The sequence below is a fragment of the Carya illinoinensis genome, chromosome 14 (genome assembly GCF_018687715.1).
Source record: "Carya illinoinensis cultivar Pawnee chromosome 14, C.illinoinensisPawnee_v1, whole genome shotgun sequence".
NCBI lineage: Eukaryota > Viridiplantae > Streptophyta > Magnoliopsida > Fagales > Juglandaceae > Carya > Carya illinoinensis.
The window spans coordinates 3874282-3892526 of record NC_056765.1 but is presented as its reverse complement, the minus strand read 5'-3'; the positions used below and the strand labels follow the sequence as shown (position 1 = coordinate 3892526).

The window sequence follows — 18245 nt, the reverse complement described above, 5'->3', positions numbered from 1 at the left end:
AATACGTAGAATTTGTATATTTTAAAGTTATATATATCTTTACTCAACCCTGGCATGGTTAGCTGGTTAGCTGTGCAGCCATCATTTCTTGATAGACTACCTGCGACTACAACCGCCGAGTGAAACTTAAAGCTAGGAGCGACAGTTTTGGAAAATAGTCTTCCAGCAGGTAGCTGCCTCAAAAGTAATTACTTCATGATCTCTTTATCCTTCAATTTGATCAATCATATGAGTTAAGAAAAATCATGCTATTTCTCATCAAGTCAATGATATCACATATGATCAGTATTAGATTTCACTTTCAAGATATATATTTATAAAATCAGTATTATTATATATGTAATTTGCGTCTCTCTATATGCTCTTGATCGAACACATCATCTTTCTGATCTTCTAATATTTCTGCAGCTCACCAGATAGATTATATATATATATATATATGCTCATAGATTAAGATGGAAAGAAAGAGTACTGCCTTTTCTGCGGCTATTCCTGAATTGATTGACGAATATAATTATGCGGAATGGGCGATTCGGATGCGAACCTACTTAAAAGCTCAAGATCTTTGGAAGGACATCATTGACGATAACGGAAACCCAATCCCAGCATTTCTTCAGCAAGAAAACGAACATGAAGCTATTAACGATTGGAGAAGGAGGAATTACATGGCTTTACATGTGATCCAGATTTCATGCGGCCCAGACGCACTTTCCAAGATTAGGACCATTAATAGTTCAGCCAATACTGCTTGGCAAATTTTGAAAAAGAAGTATCAGCTTGGTGAGTCTCTCTCTCTCTCTCTCAACATTGCCACCTACGCTCGAAAATTGCTTAAAGTCTGCATTATAATGGTAACTCTATCCAAAACTAAATTCAATAGGCTTGAAAGTTGAAACTATCGTAGTTAATTATCCCCCAAGGACCCATGAACATTAAAAGATACATGTTCGTTTAAAAGGATAAAAATAAAAATAAAACTGAAAAGCTAAAAAAATTCCTCCGTTATTTTAAAATTTTTAAAACATAAATCGATTTTAAAATCCAAATTATTAGAAAATGAAGATTTACAAATTAATATGAAATTTCTATTTAACTAATTTTACATATTCATATATATATATATATATAGTTTTCCCAACAATCATAAAAATTTTAAAAGATATTATCCGACGGACTGCCACCACCTCCGGTGGCTCCAAATTTACTAGATATGGTGTCAAATGTGGCCAGATCAAGTGCAGATACGGGAAAAGACCATCTCATGAAAAAATTAAAAAATTGCAGATATGGGCAGCGTCAACAAGAGCTATCTTCTGTATGCGGACTTGTACAGGGCTGTGCTTCGTGGTAGTTGGCCTGTTGCAGAGGACTTTCTTAATTCTCAACCTGATGCAGTAAGGCAGGCAATCACATATAAAGGCGAAACGGCTCTTCACATTGCTGTTGCTGTTGGACATGCCCATATAGTCCAGGAGTTGGTGGGTCGAATGTCGAGAGAAGACGTCGGAATTGCAGATGGTGACGGTTACACAGCTCTAATGACGGCTCTTGTGTATGGAAGATCAGATCAACTGGTGCAGTATTTGTATCCTCTCACTTCGCTGAATGATCTGGTCCTTGCAGAAAAAGGTCGCAAGGGAGCTATGCTTCTTACCCGTGCAATATATACCAGAGATTTGGGTAACATTAACGTGCTCGATCTTTGCTTTACTTACTATCCAATTAATATTATTGTCCGTTATTGCCGATCATTTGAACTCTTGTCATTATAATTTAATTAATTCCTTTTTTGGTCATCATTCGTTTCTTGTACGTACGCCTCTCACAACACAACAGATCTTGCTTTGGATTTAATCCGGCGGTATCCAAGTTTGACACATGCTCTTGACGACCGCGGCGAGATCCCCTTCTTAGCATTGGCTTCTATGCGGAAAACATTTCCGAGTGGAAATCAGCTCGTCTTTTGGAAAAAATGGATCTATTCCCGTTAGTCTCTCTCTCTCTCTCTCTCATTACTTGACTTTGCCACTATCTACTTTCAATTACGTTAATTATTGCAAACATTGTGGCTGATAGAGAATAAAACGCATTTAGCATTGAATCCTGTATTAATGCTATATATATATTGGTTCTTTTGAAGGCTTCAATATATATATCATGGTTAGAGCCAATGTTATTATATATTCTATATTTTTTTTAATTTTTTCTTTAAAAGAAAATTGTTCATCCAAGACCTGGAATGACAGTACTTAATCTATCTGATCGTCTCGGACTTAAGATTCGTTGGCCTTTTTTGCTGAAAGGTATACGCATCGATCCATCGGCTCCTGCCACCAGCATTGCAACTGATCCGTTGAACATTGTGAGCATTGAAAATGGCCAACCCATTCAAGTTCCACCAGTCGGATCAGGTATCTTTCTGCCTTAATTTATAAAGAATCCTTCTCAAAGAAATCCTTATGATCAATGCATTCTTTTAGCTAGACTGATGAGGATCATGAATTCTCAAAATAGACAATACTTCTTAAGAACGATAAGAAAGAAAATAAACAGAAATTAGAATCAATTACACACGACACGAATTTACATGGTTTGGCATACATGGATTGGCAAAGTGGCTATGTCCATGGACCTACAAAATATTTTATTCAGTTGATAATCAAAGATACAATGCAGCTGCTGTACAAGAATTTAATACAATATATAGGAAAGTGCCCTAATTAGCAAGTCGGATCAGATTAAGAGCTAAAATAGGTCAAAAAAATTTTCATTGTAAATCCACCAAAAAATCACAATAAATCCTTGTCGATTCAGATTATCAAACCAGGCCACACACAAATAGAATCAGGCTCCGCACAAAAAATTCCAACAATATTTAGTATATGATGCATGCATGCTACATTGTTTCAAAAGTCATTTAGAGCTTTATATCACAAGCTACGTACAAATTCAGACATATATATATATATATCTAATTCATACGAAAGTATACAAGTTATAACATCATGCATCAGACTTATATATGCCATTCATATTACGCTAATCATATAATGCCATCTTACGTAAAACAATTAAGTATCTTATATATATGATGCCCAAGAACAAGGCAACAAGATGGCATTCGAATTTAAATATCCAAACAAGATGGCATTCCCAAAGTGATCCTAGCTTATGAAATTCTTTTAGTTAGACAGATCGAGGATCATTGAAGTTCTTTTAGTTAGGCTGATAGATGATCATGAATTATTCTCAAAACAGATCGACAATATTTGTTAGGAATGATAAGACAAAAAGTAAACAAAAATTAGAATACGACATAAGATTTACTTGGTTCGGCAACGTGTCTACACCCACAAATATTTAGAGAATTCTATTCAGATGATAATTAAAGATACAATGTGGCGGCTGTACAGCAAGTGCGCTAATTGAAGTCTACATTAATTAGGGTTAATTAATTTGGGAGTTTGGTAAGGTGGATTATTTTTTCTTTGCAGAAATATAAAGAAAAAGGTTAATATAAAGAAAATATCCTTATTATTTATTAAGAATTTTAGAATATTAATTTCAAGAAGAAATATTATTCAACTAGCTTTGTTTTGGTGGAATTTTTATCATGTCTGTAAGTACTACTGAAAAGATTTTGTTAATTTTGCAGTGCAAGGGCCAGCAGTACTGTTTCGCCTGCTAGTTTCAGCAACTGTCCGCAACTACTTGTTGGGTATACCGTGATCTCCACTCCATCAAAATGATATCTTGATAATTTTTGTTTGAAATTTTTGTAAGTTTTCCCTCAGCAAATAAGACATTTATAAATAAATTAATGGATACAAAATATAAGTTCGATAGAGTGAGAGTCTCCTAAAGTCTTTCCAAAACCAGCACATATTATAACACAAAAGAGAAAGAACAAAAGGAGTGATAGAAGCCAAAAGATTAGCTCCCACCCAATTCTCACAGGGAGAGAACGCTTGATGACGGTTTTAAAATAGTCTGATGAACAGACTATAAAACTACTGCTAGCAGCCGTAGTATAAAGGGATGTGTTATAACGTGTTGGTTTGAACTGGCTAGAAGGAACTGTCATATCCACTTTCACTCGATCTTTGGTTAGGGAAAACAGGAACATAGCGTAGTAATTAAAAACTGTGATAAATCGCCGGCAAGGGTCGTTATCAGCGGTGGCGGCGCATGCAGGCCATGTGCCACATATGAAGTGAAGAGAACTCTTGGATCTGGAAGATTTAATGCCGCTGATCCTGAAATTGCTGCACGTGGTGGCAAAGAGCTCTCTGAATAGTGGCAGCGTGTGAAGACCACGAGCAGCATAAGCCTCGTGTGAGGTGTACGAGACGCATGTATGGGTGGATTTCTTCCTCCAGCTTGACAATCGGCATCTGGAGAAGCTGATAAAGGGGTGCGTGTCTGTCTTCGGTGGTTGAAAAGTAGCAAATCAACAAAGTTGAACGGTGCTAATGGAAAAAAACTAAGAAAATAAGAAAAAAACAAAGATGAATGAAATAAAGGCTGTGCCCAGTGAGGAGGGGAGGTGGGTGTGGAGCCGAAACACCAATCCCCTCTCCCCGGTGAATGAAAAAAGTTTTTGGATGGGGCGATGAGAACGTTAACTTAACTAACAATGACAATGCATGTCAGTTTTGCTCAACAAAAAGTTAACTAAAAAATTCAATTAGAAGAAGATTGGCTGACATATTTGCGTGAAAAACCACTCTAATTTATAGCATGATTTTTGTGTGGAAGAAGTAATATTTATTTTCTTATTAAAAAAACGGATTAATAAAAAGAAAATTTTCTTATAAGTACTAATTAGATGAGATTTTAGCCATCGAAACTTGCAAAATTTTAATTAATTTGAACAAGAATTATTATACTAGCTTTGTTTTGGTAGAACTTTTATGATGTCCATAATTACTACTGAAAAGACTTTGTTCACTTTGCAGTGCCAGCAAAATCAATTGTCAGCAATTTATTGGGTATACTCTCTCCACTCCATCAAAATCAATCTTGATAATTTTTGTTTGAGATTTTTGTACTCTTTTTTTTTTTTGGTTATGGTTTCATCCAGTTAAATTGGCATTATTTCAATAATTGTCAAAGGAATCAAGCAATTATATGACATGAAGAAGATCCATAAGCAATCAGAAGAACTTCTTTCCTGCATGTGCAAAGAGATATCAGAATCATCCCAAACTGGACAACTTAAAAATATTGGTGTGATTTACGATGCAATCAGTCGTGCTGTCAAGAATGGGATTTCCGAGTTTGTGTTTAAGATAGTGGCGATGGATCCGAGCTTTTTGGGTAATAGATATAGAAATTCGAGGAACATACTACTTATGCTGGCTGTTCTGTATCGTCAGTCTAAGATTTTTAACCATATATATGGGCTTGATTGATCATGAGAAGAAATCTTTGACATCTTATGGAGATCGCAATGATGATGATAACATGTTACATATGGCAGGAATGATAGAAGATTCCACTATGCTTAATCAAACATGTTATATATGGTGCAGCTTTACAAATGCAAAGAGAGTTACAATGGTTTAAGGTATCTCTCTCTCTCATGTTTTCTTTTCCCTCTCTTTTGATGATTAAGTTTTTCTTATTCTAAAAGGGAAACAAGCTGATACCCAACAAACTCAAAAATACTAAACCATAAATGCTCCATATGACAACCCATTTTTCTTCCCCGAACACACCATACTTAAACATATTGATTTGTGCTATTGATATATAACATATAGCATCAAGTTATGAAATAAAAAATAATATATCCAATCAAATTACCAACTTTGTTTTTACTACATACTCTAAAATCTTCGAAGCACATAGTTTTAAAAGTAAATTTTTTATATCAAAATGATATATAAATATATTTGGCTAGGTTTCTACTTTATTTGAAGTTAAGAGTCTTTTAATTTTCCTAAAACGTGCCTTTTATTCTCGACTTTTTCCCTTAGGCACATTATATAAATAGTTTTCTTATCGCCCTTTTCACTTGAGCAAAGTTTGCAAGAATTGAAAATTCGGCATGTTTAGACTCTTGGAATATTTCATAATTTTTTTAATAATAGTGAAATGATTTTGAATGAAAATGTTTTATTGAGTTTTGAAAAATGAGAGAAAACTTTAAATAAAAATATTATAAAGTTAAAAGATTATTTGAATATTATTTTTGTTTTAAAGTTTGTAAAAGTTGTATTGATTTTTTTGTTTTGTTTTGAATTTTATAAAATTTGTATTAATTATTGTGTTTGAACAATAATTAGGTAATGATTGGATGAAAAAATTGAAAACTTTAAAATCGAAAATTATTTGAATAATATTTGGAAATGAAATTATGATAAGTTTGAGAATTTTGATAATTCTGAGAATTCTCGTAGTGTCCATTGTCCAAATATGCCCTAATTTTGGATATATTATTTTGAGAAAATGCCATTAGTTTGAAAATTTTGAGAATCCAACCAAGATTTTGTAAATCAAAATGTTGAATTTTAAAGGGTCTATCCGTTGTATAATGCCTCAACACACACCAACTTAGTTACATTGAGTACTGTTTTTCGTTTAGTAATTATTGTGCATTTTGCAAGTTTACGACTAGTTGACTTAATATTTGAAAACTTATTAAGTGCTCCTAAAGCATGAATAATGTGGTATTTCATTAACCCTATCACAAAATAATGTACCACTGATCACTACAAGAAAAACAGGCAATTGTGACCAATTTATAACAATGAAAAGAGTATTAGCAACCAAAATTGGATTTAGGGTTTCTCTTCTATCAATCTCTATTATTCTTCGTTTTCGAAGTTGAAGAACGTGGAAGCCGCGGTATAGATTTATAGAGTTTGAGAAAAAATACATCAAGGTAACCTGTTTGTTCTAAAAAATATCACGAAAACTAAAAATGAGGAAACTTGTACTTTTCGAGAAGACGATGGTTTACATTTGAAATCGGAATGCTGGCTGGGATTTAGTTGCTGAGACCAAAATGTACTGTAATGGCAGAAAATATAGCAAAACAGAGACTAATGAGATGAAAATACAGAAACTGGGAGATGAACATACAGAATGAAAATCTGAGTTGGTCGCCAGAGTGAAAATGATGGAGGAGATCAGTGGAACTCACCTCGGAGGACGCTGTCACAGAGGAGCCGGTCGCAGAGGAGGCCAGTCGCAATCCTCGTCGCAACGAACACTATATATAGCTAAAGCAATCTTCCGGAGCACGTTTCGTGCTTTCTAAACATTTCCCTCCTTTTGCCTGTTTTTGTTTTGTTTTTTTTTTTTATTGCACTGCCACGTCACCATTGGTGCGCGATCCGCTCTGCGGCACGCTTGCATGTAGAAGAACTCTTTTTTATAACCCACCTTGGTAATTTTATCTTTTTTCATGGATGGATTGACTCAAAAAGAATTAAAAAGGGAAGATGTTGCCCAGATGACTAACACAAGAGGGGGGTGAATTGAGTTGTATTAAAAAAAATAACAATTATAAATCAAATATATAATATAAAATATAAACAAAATATGAAATAACAATAAATATAAAGAGTAAGGGTAAGAGAGAAGCAAACTCAGTATGTTAACGAGGTTTGGCCCCACTGCCTACGTCCTCGCCTCAAGCTACCCCTTGAGGATTCCCAAATTCACTATTCAACCTCCTTCAGGTGGAGATAGAAACCTATTACACATTTGAACAACACCGCTACAAAGGATCCGTGTAGAACACCCTCTACACTTGCAATCACCTTACACGTGGTGATTCAACTATTCCCCGTGTAGAATACTTTCTACACACACAAGGGTTATACACACCCTTTTTCTGATACAAAAGCTGATAGTGGGTAGTTTATCAGAAAACACTCCTCAATGAGTGAAATAAGAACAATACAGCGCAAACTATATCTCTCAAAATGAACAAGGATTAAGGCTCAATGCTTAGAGAAGAGAGAATGAAAGCTTTGAATGAATGTTGTATGCTCTTGGTGTTGTAAATGTGAAGCTCTCAAATGATCTATTTATAGGCATATGAGACTTCATATTCAAATTTAAAAAGATTCACATGTCAAAGACAACATCATTCACTTTTTCAAAAAATTCAAATAAAAGGTTCTTCTTTTTCAATTGTCAAAGACAACATCATTCACTTTTTCAAAAAAATCAAACCTAATCTTTTACTTTTGGCATATGACAAAATGAGCATACTTTCATTTTCAAAAAATTCAAACCTAATCTTTTACTTTTTGTATAAGTCTAAAAAAGCATCAATCACTTTTGAAAATATTCAAATAAAACATGCACATATGAAAGATGACAATCAATCATCTTTAATATTTTCAAAGTTCAACCCTTTAATCAAGGCATGTACATGCAAAAGATGACAATCAATCATCTTTAATATTTTCAAAGTTCAACCCTTTAATCAAGGCATGCACATGCAAAAGATGACAATCAATCATCTTTCAAAATTTTCAAATTTAATTTTTAAAAATATTCATGCACATGTGGAAAATGTATTTTAATGCTTTATGATAAAATATTAATTTTGAGCATTAATCCTAATTTCGAATTTTGAAGAGATTTACAACATTACTCTATAATTTTAATGTGAACTTGTTCCCTTCTTGCTCATGCTTGTTTCCTTGATGTGCTTGACTCCATTATGTAGACAACTTGAGCTTGAGACTTCTTTATTTTTTGAATTCATTTGTTATCATCAAAATCCATGTGTAAATATATAATTACACAAAACTTGAAATCTTGGATTCAACAGAAGATTTATGCATGCTCTAAATTGATATAATTCTTAGATGGTCCTCGTTATTAAATTTTACATATACAAATCTTTTTCATAATCAGCATAACTAATTAGAAGTAGAGAATTTTTTTGTAAATTAATAAAGTTGCTCCACATAAACTTAACACCATATATGTGCATTTCTCTTCCAGTGAATTAGCAAACATTAATCACATTATAATCTAACAAGTTAGACCTTATAACCAATTATCTCTAAGAAATTCAAGCCCATGCAAAAGCATTAATAGTGTGTCAGTGGATATATATCAGTATGCTTATCTTTTCATTTTTTTTATTATTAAAATTATAATTTTAGACCTATACTTAAATTTATTATTATAGAATTTGTAATTTTTATTTTATTATATATTAAAATTTGAAAAATATTAATATATTGTAGTTATTAATAAATATACATTTGTACTTTTATTTAATATTATATTAATTAAATCAAATCAGTTATGTGTTTTAATTTAATTTATTTATATAAAAGAAATAAATTTAAATGAGTGTTAATATATTTTTAATTAATTATTAACGTAATAAAAAAGAATGTCATCGTACGACCCATTATCTAATTAAATTGAATTAAGATTTAAAAATGTGATACATTTAACTTAACAGATTATATTTCAATTGATTTATATAATTAAATATTCATAATTTAAACACGAATAGGAATTAAAACACGACTTGCCTGCCCTCTTTCACCATTGATGGTGAAACAACTGTCTGCATCTTATTGGATCACGACGTCCTCTCAACGAATTAAATGCAGAAATGCTAAAATTACCGAATTCGGACCAAAAATTTCTACCGAATCCTTTTTTTTTTTCTTTTTTCTTTTTAAGTTAGTGATTAAGTAATTTTTTTAAGTGATGATATAATTTTTTTTTAAAAAAATTTAAGAATATAAAAAAAATTAAAAAAAAAAGGTTCCATTCAATAAGAATTCAGACTACACGAAGGGTGGATATAGCAAAGTAAAAACTCTCACTCACGGGTTTTGCTACATATAGTCGCCAGATGCAATCGGTGTGCAGTCGGCTATACGGAATGAATAAAAAAAATTATAAAAAAATTTTTTTATATTCAAGAGGACCTACATGAATTATAAAAAGTTATAAAAATAATTTTTTTTTTTTTTATGTAGATCCTGTATTAATTTTTTTTTTACAACTGACTGCACACCGACTATATCTGCTGACTGCAAAAAGTATTTCTCCTCACTAAATAAACATTTGCATCTGCGAGGTGCTACTGCTTTTCTTTCTTTAAATTGTACTGTAAACTATGAAACTTGGAAATTTACATCATAACCAACAGAGCATTCACATTGGTTTAGGTATATGTATATGCAAAATCACATCTTTTGAAGATCCAATTTGCCACACAAGTAAAATTTCCACATTAACTTATGCAAATTTGAGACAAAATAATAATAAAATATTATCATTTTATTTTTTATTTTTTTGCTTTTTTTTTTAATAGGATTTGATATTCAAATATGTAAAATATTTAAGTAAAATATTTTTTGGGAAGTGAATGAGTAAAATATGTAGTAAAATATTTAAAGGTAAAATATGTAGAAAGAGAGTGAGAGGAGAGAAAAAGAATGAATAAAATATGTTTTGGAGAGTGAATAGTAGATCTTTAAACATGTAAAGGTACTGTTCATAATTATGTAAATATTTAAAGATGTATAATTCAATATAGATGAATTTAAACTCATATTATATAAATATGACTTTATATATGCATATGCATAGACCAATATAAATGCTAAAACCTGAAAATTTGCCCACATGAACAATAAAAATAATTACGGGGATGCATTAAATGGTGAATGGGGGTAAAATATATTTCTCTGGATTGTCATCTCTCTCATCTTCAAAAGCAGTGTCCAGTGGTAGGCCATCTCATCAGAGTCAGGACAAGCATTCTGCAACTTCTCTGGCTACTCTGGATCAAGATAGGGTGGAATTGATGGGTCTTGTGAAATTGTGAAATCTTACCACCAATCAATAAATGATTAATGACCAGAGCATGTGTTAACTGATACGTAAATTAATAAGAGACTGAGAAATAAGTCATTATTTGATTAATGACCAGAGCATGTGTTAACTGATGCATAAATTAATAAAAGACTGAGAAATAAGTCATTATTTTTTACCCTTCTGTAAATACGGAAATAGAATATTTGAAATATTAGTCGCGTTCACTCTACCGACAACGGGATAGTCACCACTTATAATGCCTTGTCACAGACTTTTTCTTCTCAAGTAGCCCATTTTACTTCTAAGAAGAAGTACTTACTTTCTACGCCATGATTTATTAACATTAATGGTTTTGAATAACATTAATGGTTTTGAAGAGAAACAATGGAAAATGGTTGGGGGAGCTCATCAATGAAGAAAATGTTATCTGAGCAGTGAGCAGCAATTTACTAGACGTCCCAACTGGCCGGAAATGATTATATGATTCCAAAAACCTTTTCAGTGTTACAGTACGGATAAACATGATTTAAAAGATTTATGTTCCCAATGCATTTGGAATCTCAGGCCGGCTGCTTTAATCAGAAAAAAGAAATCATGAGTGGAGACCCCAACAGGATTAGTTCAATTATTTGGGTTACGATCATTTGAAGAGCACCGCTCAATTAAATGAGACTGTACTGTACGACTACGACCTCATTGACTAGTTGTCCATTGATGGTGAAAGTAGCTAAGTTTGGTTTGGCCACTTTTAAATTTTGATATGAGAATTTAAAATTTTATATAAAAGATTAAAATATTATTATGATATTCAGATTTGAAAAAATTAAAAAATAAGTTAAATTATTTATTATATTTTATATAAAAATTTAAAAATATTATGATAATGAGATGAAAATTTTATATTTAAGATAAAAAATTTTATATAATCATATTACTCATGAGCAAATAAAACAAGGTTTATAATTTAATTTAATCACCATGAATAATATCTAAAGATATATTTAACACGAAAGTTTTACATAAGACATTTTCATATAATTAATATGTAATTTATCAATTTTATTATTCTGCTTTAATGCTTAAATATGTGTATATTTAAATAAAAAATATAAATTAATAAATTAAATGTTAAAGATGTAGAAACATAAGCAATCAAACATTTATTTTGAGATCAAGTTAGCTTTATATAGCTCTGTTTGGTTACACATATGAGATGAGATGAGATAAAATATTTTAAATAATAATGAATAAAATATTGTTGTAATATAATTTTGTAATATTAATTTTATATTGAAATTTGAAAAAGTAAAATTATTTATTATATTTTGTATGAAGATTTGAAAAAATTGTAATGATGAGTTGAGATGAGTTTTTTAATTTTGTGTAACCAATCCGGGCACGCGCTTTTGGTTTTGTCGGTGCCTGAAACAATTTTGTCTTTTCCATATTACTATATCTCTAGAGTTAATAATCTTATATGAGGAACTACTGAACTCAATCACTTGTTGCCGTTCCTCTTCAGTTTTCTATTGAGGTCTATCTTTGTAGAGGTACTCAAATTGAATCAGTGATCAATTTCTAAGTTTCGTTGTAAACCTAATTGGTTACTTCCAATTACGTAAATCAATAATTCAAACCGCACTCAAAGGTATGGCATTTTCTATTTTTATAGGAACTTCTGTACTAGAAACAATGGTATCTCCAATTGTAGTCCCTCTGGGATGTAAAATATATATTTTCTCATTATGCCCATAGTATATGAGACGAATGTATGTATTTCGATTAGGATCGTATTCTATGGTTACGATTATACCATATATGTCTTTTTCATTCCGTCGAAAATCAATTTTACGATATAGACGCTTATGACCTCTCCCTCTATGCCCTGCAGTAATGATTCATTTGAAATTACGACCTTTACCACAATGATGCTGTCTATAGATCAAATTATTTCGTGGATTAGATTTCATTTGACTGTCTACGATTCTATTATGTGTGTTCGGGATAGAAGTTTTTGTTATCTTTATTGAAAGATAACAAAAAATACCTAAAATGATAAGCACAAAAATAAAAATAGATCAAGAGCTACGGATGCAAGTTGTTTAAATATATAGCCATATATGACATGTATGCATGCCAAGCTTACTCCGTGTTCCTGTATTTAAGCTTTTGACAAAACGGTTTCGTCGAAAAAAAAAAGAAAAAGAAGAGCACTCAAAATAAATTAGTTTAATATTTAATATAACTCAAAGATCTAGATACCGCAGTATCCAATTTGCTCAAATATACAAATTAAACAAATTCTGACAGTATGTATATATTTGTTCTTGAAATTACAGAGAAATTGATTTGTTTATTTAAGAGTAATGGTACATATAATTTGATAGCGAGCAAATCTTACGTGTTCTTTATGAAAAATTAAAATTTATTATTAAAAAAAAGATATTTTATGTAAATATAAAATTTATCTATTTTTTTTTTAAAGGGATTGAACGAGATTTATATAGTCTAAGGCTATAAAAATCATTTCACCTTCATAATTAATTGTGTGGTAGACATTTTCGTGATTATTCATGGTGCACACCACCCTTAATATATACACACACACGCAAGGTATCTCATTGATTGGCCTCGTGTTGATCGTGCGTAATCTTTTGGAACGAGGCCAAATGGACATGCATGCAGCTGACACTAAAAGAATCTTATTAAATCATGTCTTTCTCGCCAGCTGTAATATGCAGTACTGGCATGGACTTGACTTCCAAGTACTGGCAATGGAATCCCCAAACACGGGCCGGGGCAGGCTAGTCTGGCTATACTGGTCCTGCTTTAACCTAAAGAAAACTCGTTTTCAGACGTTCGGTAAAACAGATATATGTAGACTGTTTTCGCTATTCAATTATTTCCTTCCCACCTAATCTAGAACCAAAAAACATAAAAGAAAAAAAAAATATTTATAAATATCAAATACCATACACTATTCTTTTTATCATTTTTTAATTTTTTTTTCTTATTAAATATATAGTATATAGATAATAAACAGAATAATTTAATTATTTTTAAAAAAATAAAACATAAAAAAATAAAAAAAATAAAAAATTATATAATATGTAGTTTATAAGACTTATAAATAGCAAAATTTGTATAAGATTATCAGTACAGTTACAATATGAGATACTATCAGTAAATTAAACAGAACATGATATAAACTTAATATATTTAGATTTAATATTAACAGATTGAGATTAAAATAGATTTACCCGTTAATATAAGATTTATAAACAAATCAATCTATTTAACAAAATTAATCATTTTTTACCCGTTTATAATTTATTTTAAAATTAAAATTTTATTATAGTTAAATTATAATATAGATATTTATCAGTATGTTTATGTTTGTATTTTTTTTATTATTGAAATTGTAATTTTAGATCTATACTTAAATTTATTATTATAGAATTTGTAATATTTGTTTTATTATATGTTAAAATTTTAAAAATATTAATACATATTTATTAATATATTGTAGTTATTAATAAATATAAATTTTTACTTTTATTTAAAATTATATTAATTAAATCAAATCAGTTATATGTTTTAATTTTATTTATATATATAAAATAAATAAATTTAAATGAGTGTTAATATATTTTTAATTAATTATGAACTCAATAAAAAAGAATACCCTCGTACGATCCATTATCTAATTAAATTGAATTAAGATTTAAAAATGTGATATATTTAACTTAACAGATCATATTCCAATTGATTTATATAATTAAATATTCATAATTTAAACACGAATAGGAATTAAAACACGATTTGCCAACCCTTAAACTTGCCTACCCTCTTTCACCAGTTGTCCATTGATGGTGAAACAACTGTCTGCCATCTTATTGGATCATGAATCACGGTTTCAGGGTGATGTCATTCTAACGACGTCCTCTCAACGAAGTAAATGCAGAAATGCTAAAATTACCGAATTCGGGCCAAAACATTCTACCGAATCCTTTTTTTTTTTTCAATTTTTTTTTTAATTTAGTGATTAAGTAATTTTTAAGTGATGATATAATTTAAAAAAAAAAATATTTAAGAACATAAAAAAAAATAAAAAATAAAAAATTTTCATTAAGTAGTAATTCAGACTACACGAAGGGTGGATATAGCACCCCTCAATTAAATGAGACTACTGTACGACCTTATTGACTAGTTGTCCATTGATGGTGAGCAATTATGTTCGGTTTGGTCACTTTTAAATTTTTGATAAGAGAATTTTTAATTTTAGATAAAAGATTAAAATATCATTATTATTGTATTGAGATTTAAAAAAATTTTAAAAAATTAAATTATTTATTATATTTTATATAGAGATTTAAAAAAATTATGATAATGAGATAAAAATTTTATATTTGAGATGAAAAATCTTAGTGGCCAAACTCAAACCTTATTAATCAACGCAAATATTATAATGGTACATCCATCAAGAATGTATATTTTAATTTTTTATAACTATTTTAAAAATAGATTTTAATATATTTTTTTAAAAATAAAAATGTAAACAAATTAAAAAAACACTTTCTTAATTGTAAAGTAAAAAAGAATTAAAAATTCTACTCATAATTTCCACGTATAATACATCATATATATATATTTTACCAAATATTTGGTATATGGATAATAAGTAGAAGAATTCAATTAGTTTTAAAAAATAAATCTAAAAAAAATTTAAAAAAATAAAAAATATATGATGTATAATATATGGAAATGATGAATAATAAAACTAAAAAAAATAACACAAATCGGTGAACACTCTTAATAATCACTCTTGATGAACACAACATTTTCCTATTATAAATATGATCACATTGCTCGTGAGCATATAAAACAAGTCCTATAATTTAATTTAATCACCATGAATCATATCTAAAGATATATTTAACACGAAAGTTTTACATAAGACATTTTCATATAATTAATATGTGATTTATCAATTTTACTATTCTACTTTAATGCTTAAAGATGTGTATATTTAAATAGAAAATAAAAATGATAAATTAAATGTTAAAGATGTAGAAACATAAGCAATCAAACATTTATTTTGAGATCAAGTTAGCTTTATAAGGCCCGTTTGGTTACACAGATGGGATGAGATGTTTTAAATAGTGGTGTGTGCAGTACTTCCATGGTGTGCGCTGCACCACGCTGGTGCGTGCAACACCTCTGTGGTGCTTGCAGCGCCACTGACGGGCCCACCACTGCCCAGCAGTGGTTGCCCATCCGATGCAGTTTTTTTTTTTTTTTTTAAACAGCACTAAAAAAAAATAGAGTTTAAAAAAAAAAACACAACTCAATTATCACTGCAAAAAAGCATTTAAACTGCTGCATATACTCTATTTCAACGATTTTAACTTCCTTGCATGTTCACTGCAATTATCGCACTTTTTTGCTCAAAGCAGCGGAAAAAAAATTCGCTGCTAAAAATACATTTACCAGTGATTTTTTTTCCTTGCTAATACTCCGAATATCGCTGTAACTGTCCTCATGCCCATAAATATATATTGCTGAAAAATCTTAATTATAGCATTTTAAGTCCTTGCAAATACTCTATAAATCGCTGGAATTGATGTCTGTCAATTGTTGCAAATGATTATTTTCAGTGAAGTAGAAATGCTGAAAATAAAACCAAAAGCGCTGCAAAAATGAAAATACTGTTGCAAATGTGATCACGGCTATATGGAAAATCATTGTTAAAGTGTAATTACAGCATTTAAAAGCGTTGCAATTACTATAAAATCGCTGGAATTGAGATGATGAATTCCAGCGATTTATTTAAAAAGTGTTGCAAATAAGATTTTGCAGCGTAATAGAATTGCTTGAAATAAAACTAAAAGCGCTGCAAAAAGGAAAAAAATTGTTGCAAATGTGGTCATGGCTATATGGAAAATCGTTGTTAAAGTGTAATTGCAGTATTTAAAAGCGCTGCAATTACTATAAAATCGCTGGAATTGAGCTGATGAATCCCAGCGATTTATTTAAAAAGTGTTGCAAATAAGGTTTTGCAGTGTAATAGAAATGCTGAAAATAAAACCAAAAGCGCTGCAAAAAGGAAAAAAACTGTTGCAAATGTGGTCATGGCTGTATGGAAAATCGTTGTTAAAGTATAATTACAGCATTTAGAATTGCTGCAAAAGCTATGTAAATCCCTGCAATAAACTCTTTGGTGTATTTTTTTTCTCTCTCGCCAGTTACATTGGTTATATATATAACCATCATTTTCGAACTTGATTTGAGATATAATTTTTATTTATCCTGCTCATGTCAGTCACTAAATAATTATTTAATCAATTGATTACCTAGCCTGAAATAATCAATTAACTTTTTTTTAATACCTTAAACTTCACTTAATTTAAGTCATTTAATTGTTATTAAATCATCATTCATTGGCATCACCACAAGTTTAATGATCCTACATGAAACGATCACACATAAACATATAACCAATTTTATTCCATTGCTATATAACACTTATAATTTATCCAACACCCAATTTAGAAATAGGAAACATAAAGGAAAATTCTAGGCACTTTCATTATAAATCTAACCTTTTTCATCGAATATAATAAATCAAACACATGCATTCATCTAAATCCAGTGAAAAATTCACATTAATATAGTTATGGGCTATTTACATTGCGGTGGACCAATTTTCTACTTGCAAAACTTACAATTTACAAACTACTAATTATATAGATCCCATTTATTGCTTCTAAACATTAATTGAAAATGTCTACATTCATGAATAATTGTTCAACTGTCCTACTTCTCTATGGACTAAAATTAATTCATGTCATCGATAACAATATGCATCTGGGCATTGGGTAGAACAACTTCAACACGTCTGCATCAAGTGGGGGGGGGATTCATTGTTCAGCATTTTTTAGCCTTTCAATCTCTCAAACTCCAATCTGTCAATGACCATATAGAAAGCCGTTACGTAAACCGATTATTTTAATAGAGCAAACATTGATTAATGAACAAGAAAATAATATTCAATTAGAAAAATAACTTTAATGTTCATTCATCATCGTCAATTGCCAAAATGGCAAACATAAGGTCAGGCTTTACTTTTTGATATATGCAATTTTGATATAAAGTAGAAACCTAGCCAAATATATATGCAATTTTGATATAAAAACTATACTTTTTAAAACTACATCTATACTTTGAAGAATTTAGATTATGTATTAAAAACAGGTTAGTAATTTGATTGGATATATTATTTTGTATTTCATAACTTAATTCTATATGTTAATATGATCAATAGCACAAATGAGGAGTAGACGATGTGGCTTAATAACATTAATTGTTATTCAATAATAATAATAATAAAGTGAGATATATAGACGACGATGATATGGCTTTATGAG

At 30.1% G+C, this 18245-nt stretch overlaps 2 protein-coding genes across 2 annotated transcripts; both read left to right on the top strand.

Annotated features, from left to right (window-relative positions):
• Positions 1-428: 428 nt before the first annotated feature.
• Positions 429-1772, top strand: LOC122294712. The gene is made up of 2 exons (XM_043103634.1): positions 429-780; positions 1285-1772. Exons 1-2 carry the CDS (start codon positions 456-458, stop codon positions 1770-1772), a joined length of 813 nt encoding a protein of 270 aa, XP_042959568.1. The 5' UTR covers positions 429-455.
• LOC122293365 lies at positions 1750-5420 on the top strand. Its single transcript, XM_043101923.1, has 5 exons — positions 1750-1986; positions 2304-2411; positions 3656-3718; positions 4959-4991; positions 5116-5420. Exons 1-5 carry the CDS (start codon positions 1926-1928, stop codon positions 5412-5414), a joined length of 564 nt encoding a protein of 187 aa, XP_042957857.1. The 5' UTR covers positions 1750-1925; the 3' UTR covers positions 5415-5420.
• Positions 5421-18245: the final 12825 nt, after the last annotated feature.

What these genes read in the sequence shown, in the direction of transcription:
- LOC122293365 (XM_043101923.1), top strand. Translation starts at nt 1,926, where the DNA reads ATGCGGAAAACATTTCCGAGTGGAAATCAGCTCGTCTTTTGGAAAAAA. An exon ending in GAAAAAATGGATCTATTCCC is followed by an intron (nt 1,987 to 2,303) that starts GTTAGTCTCTCT and finishes TTTTGCTGAAAG; the next exon opens with GTATACGCATCGATCCATCG. An exon ending in AATTGTCAGCAATTTATTGG is followed by an intron (nt 4,992 to 5,115) that starts GTATACTCTCTC and finishes TAATTGTCAAAG; the next exon opens with GAATCAAGCAATTATATGAC.
- LOC122294712 (XM_043103634.1), top strand. Translation starts at nt 456, where the DNA reads ATGGAAAGAAAGAGTACTGCCTTTTCTGCGGCTATTCCTGAATTGATT. An exon ending in GAAAAAGAAGTATCAGCTTG is followed by an intron (nt 781 to 1,284) that starts GTGAGTCTCTCT and finishes AAAAAATTGCAG; the next exon opens with ATATGGGCAGCGTCAACAAG.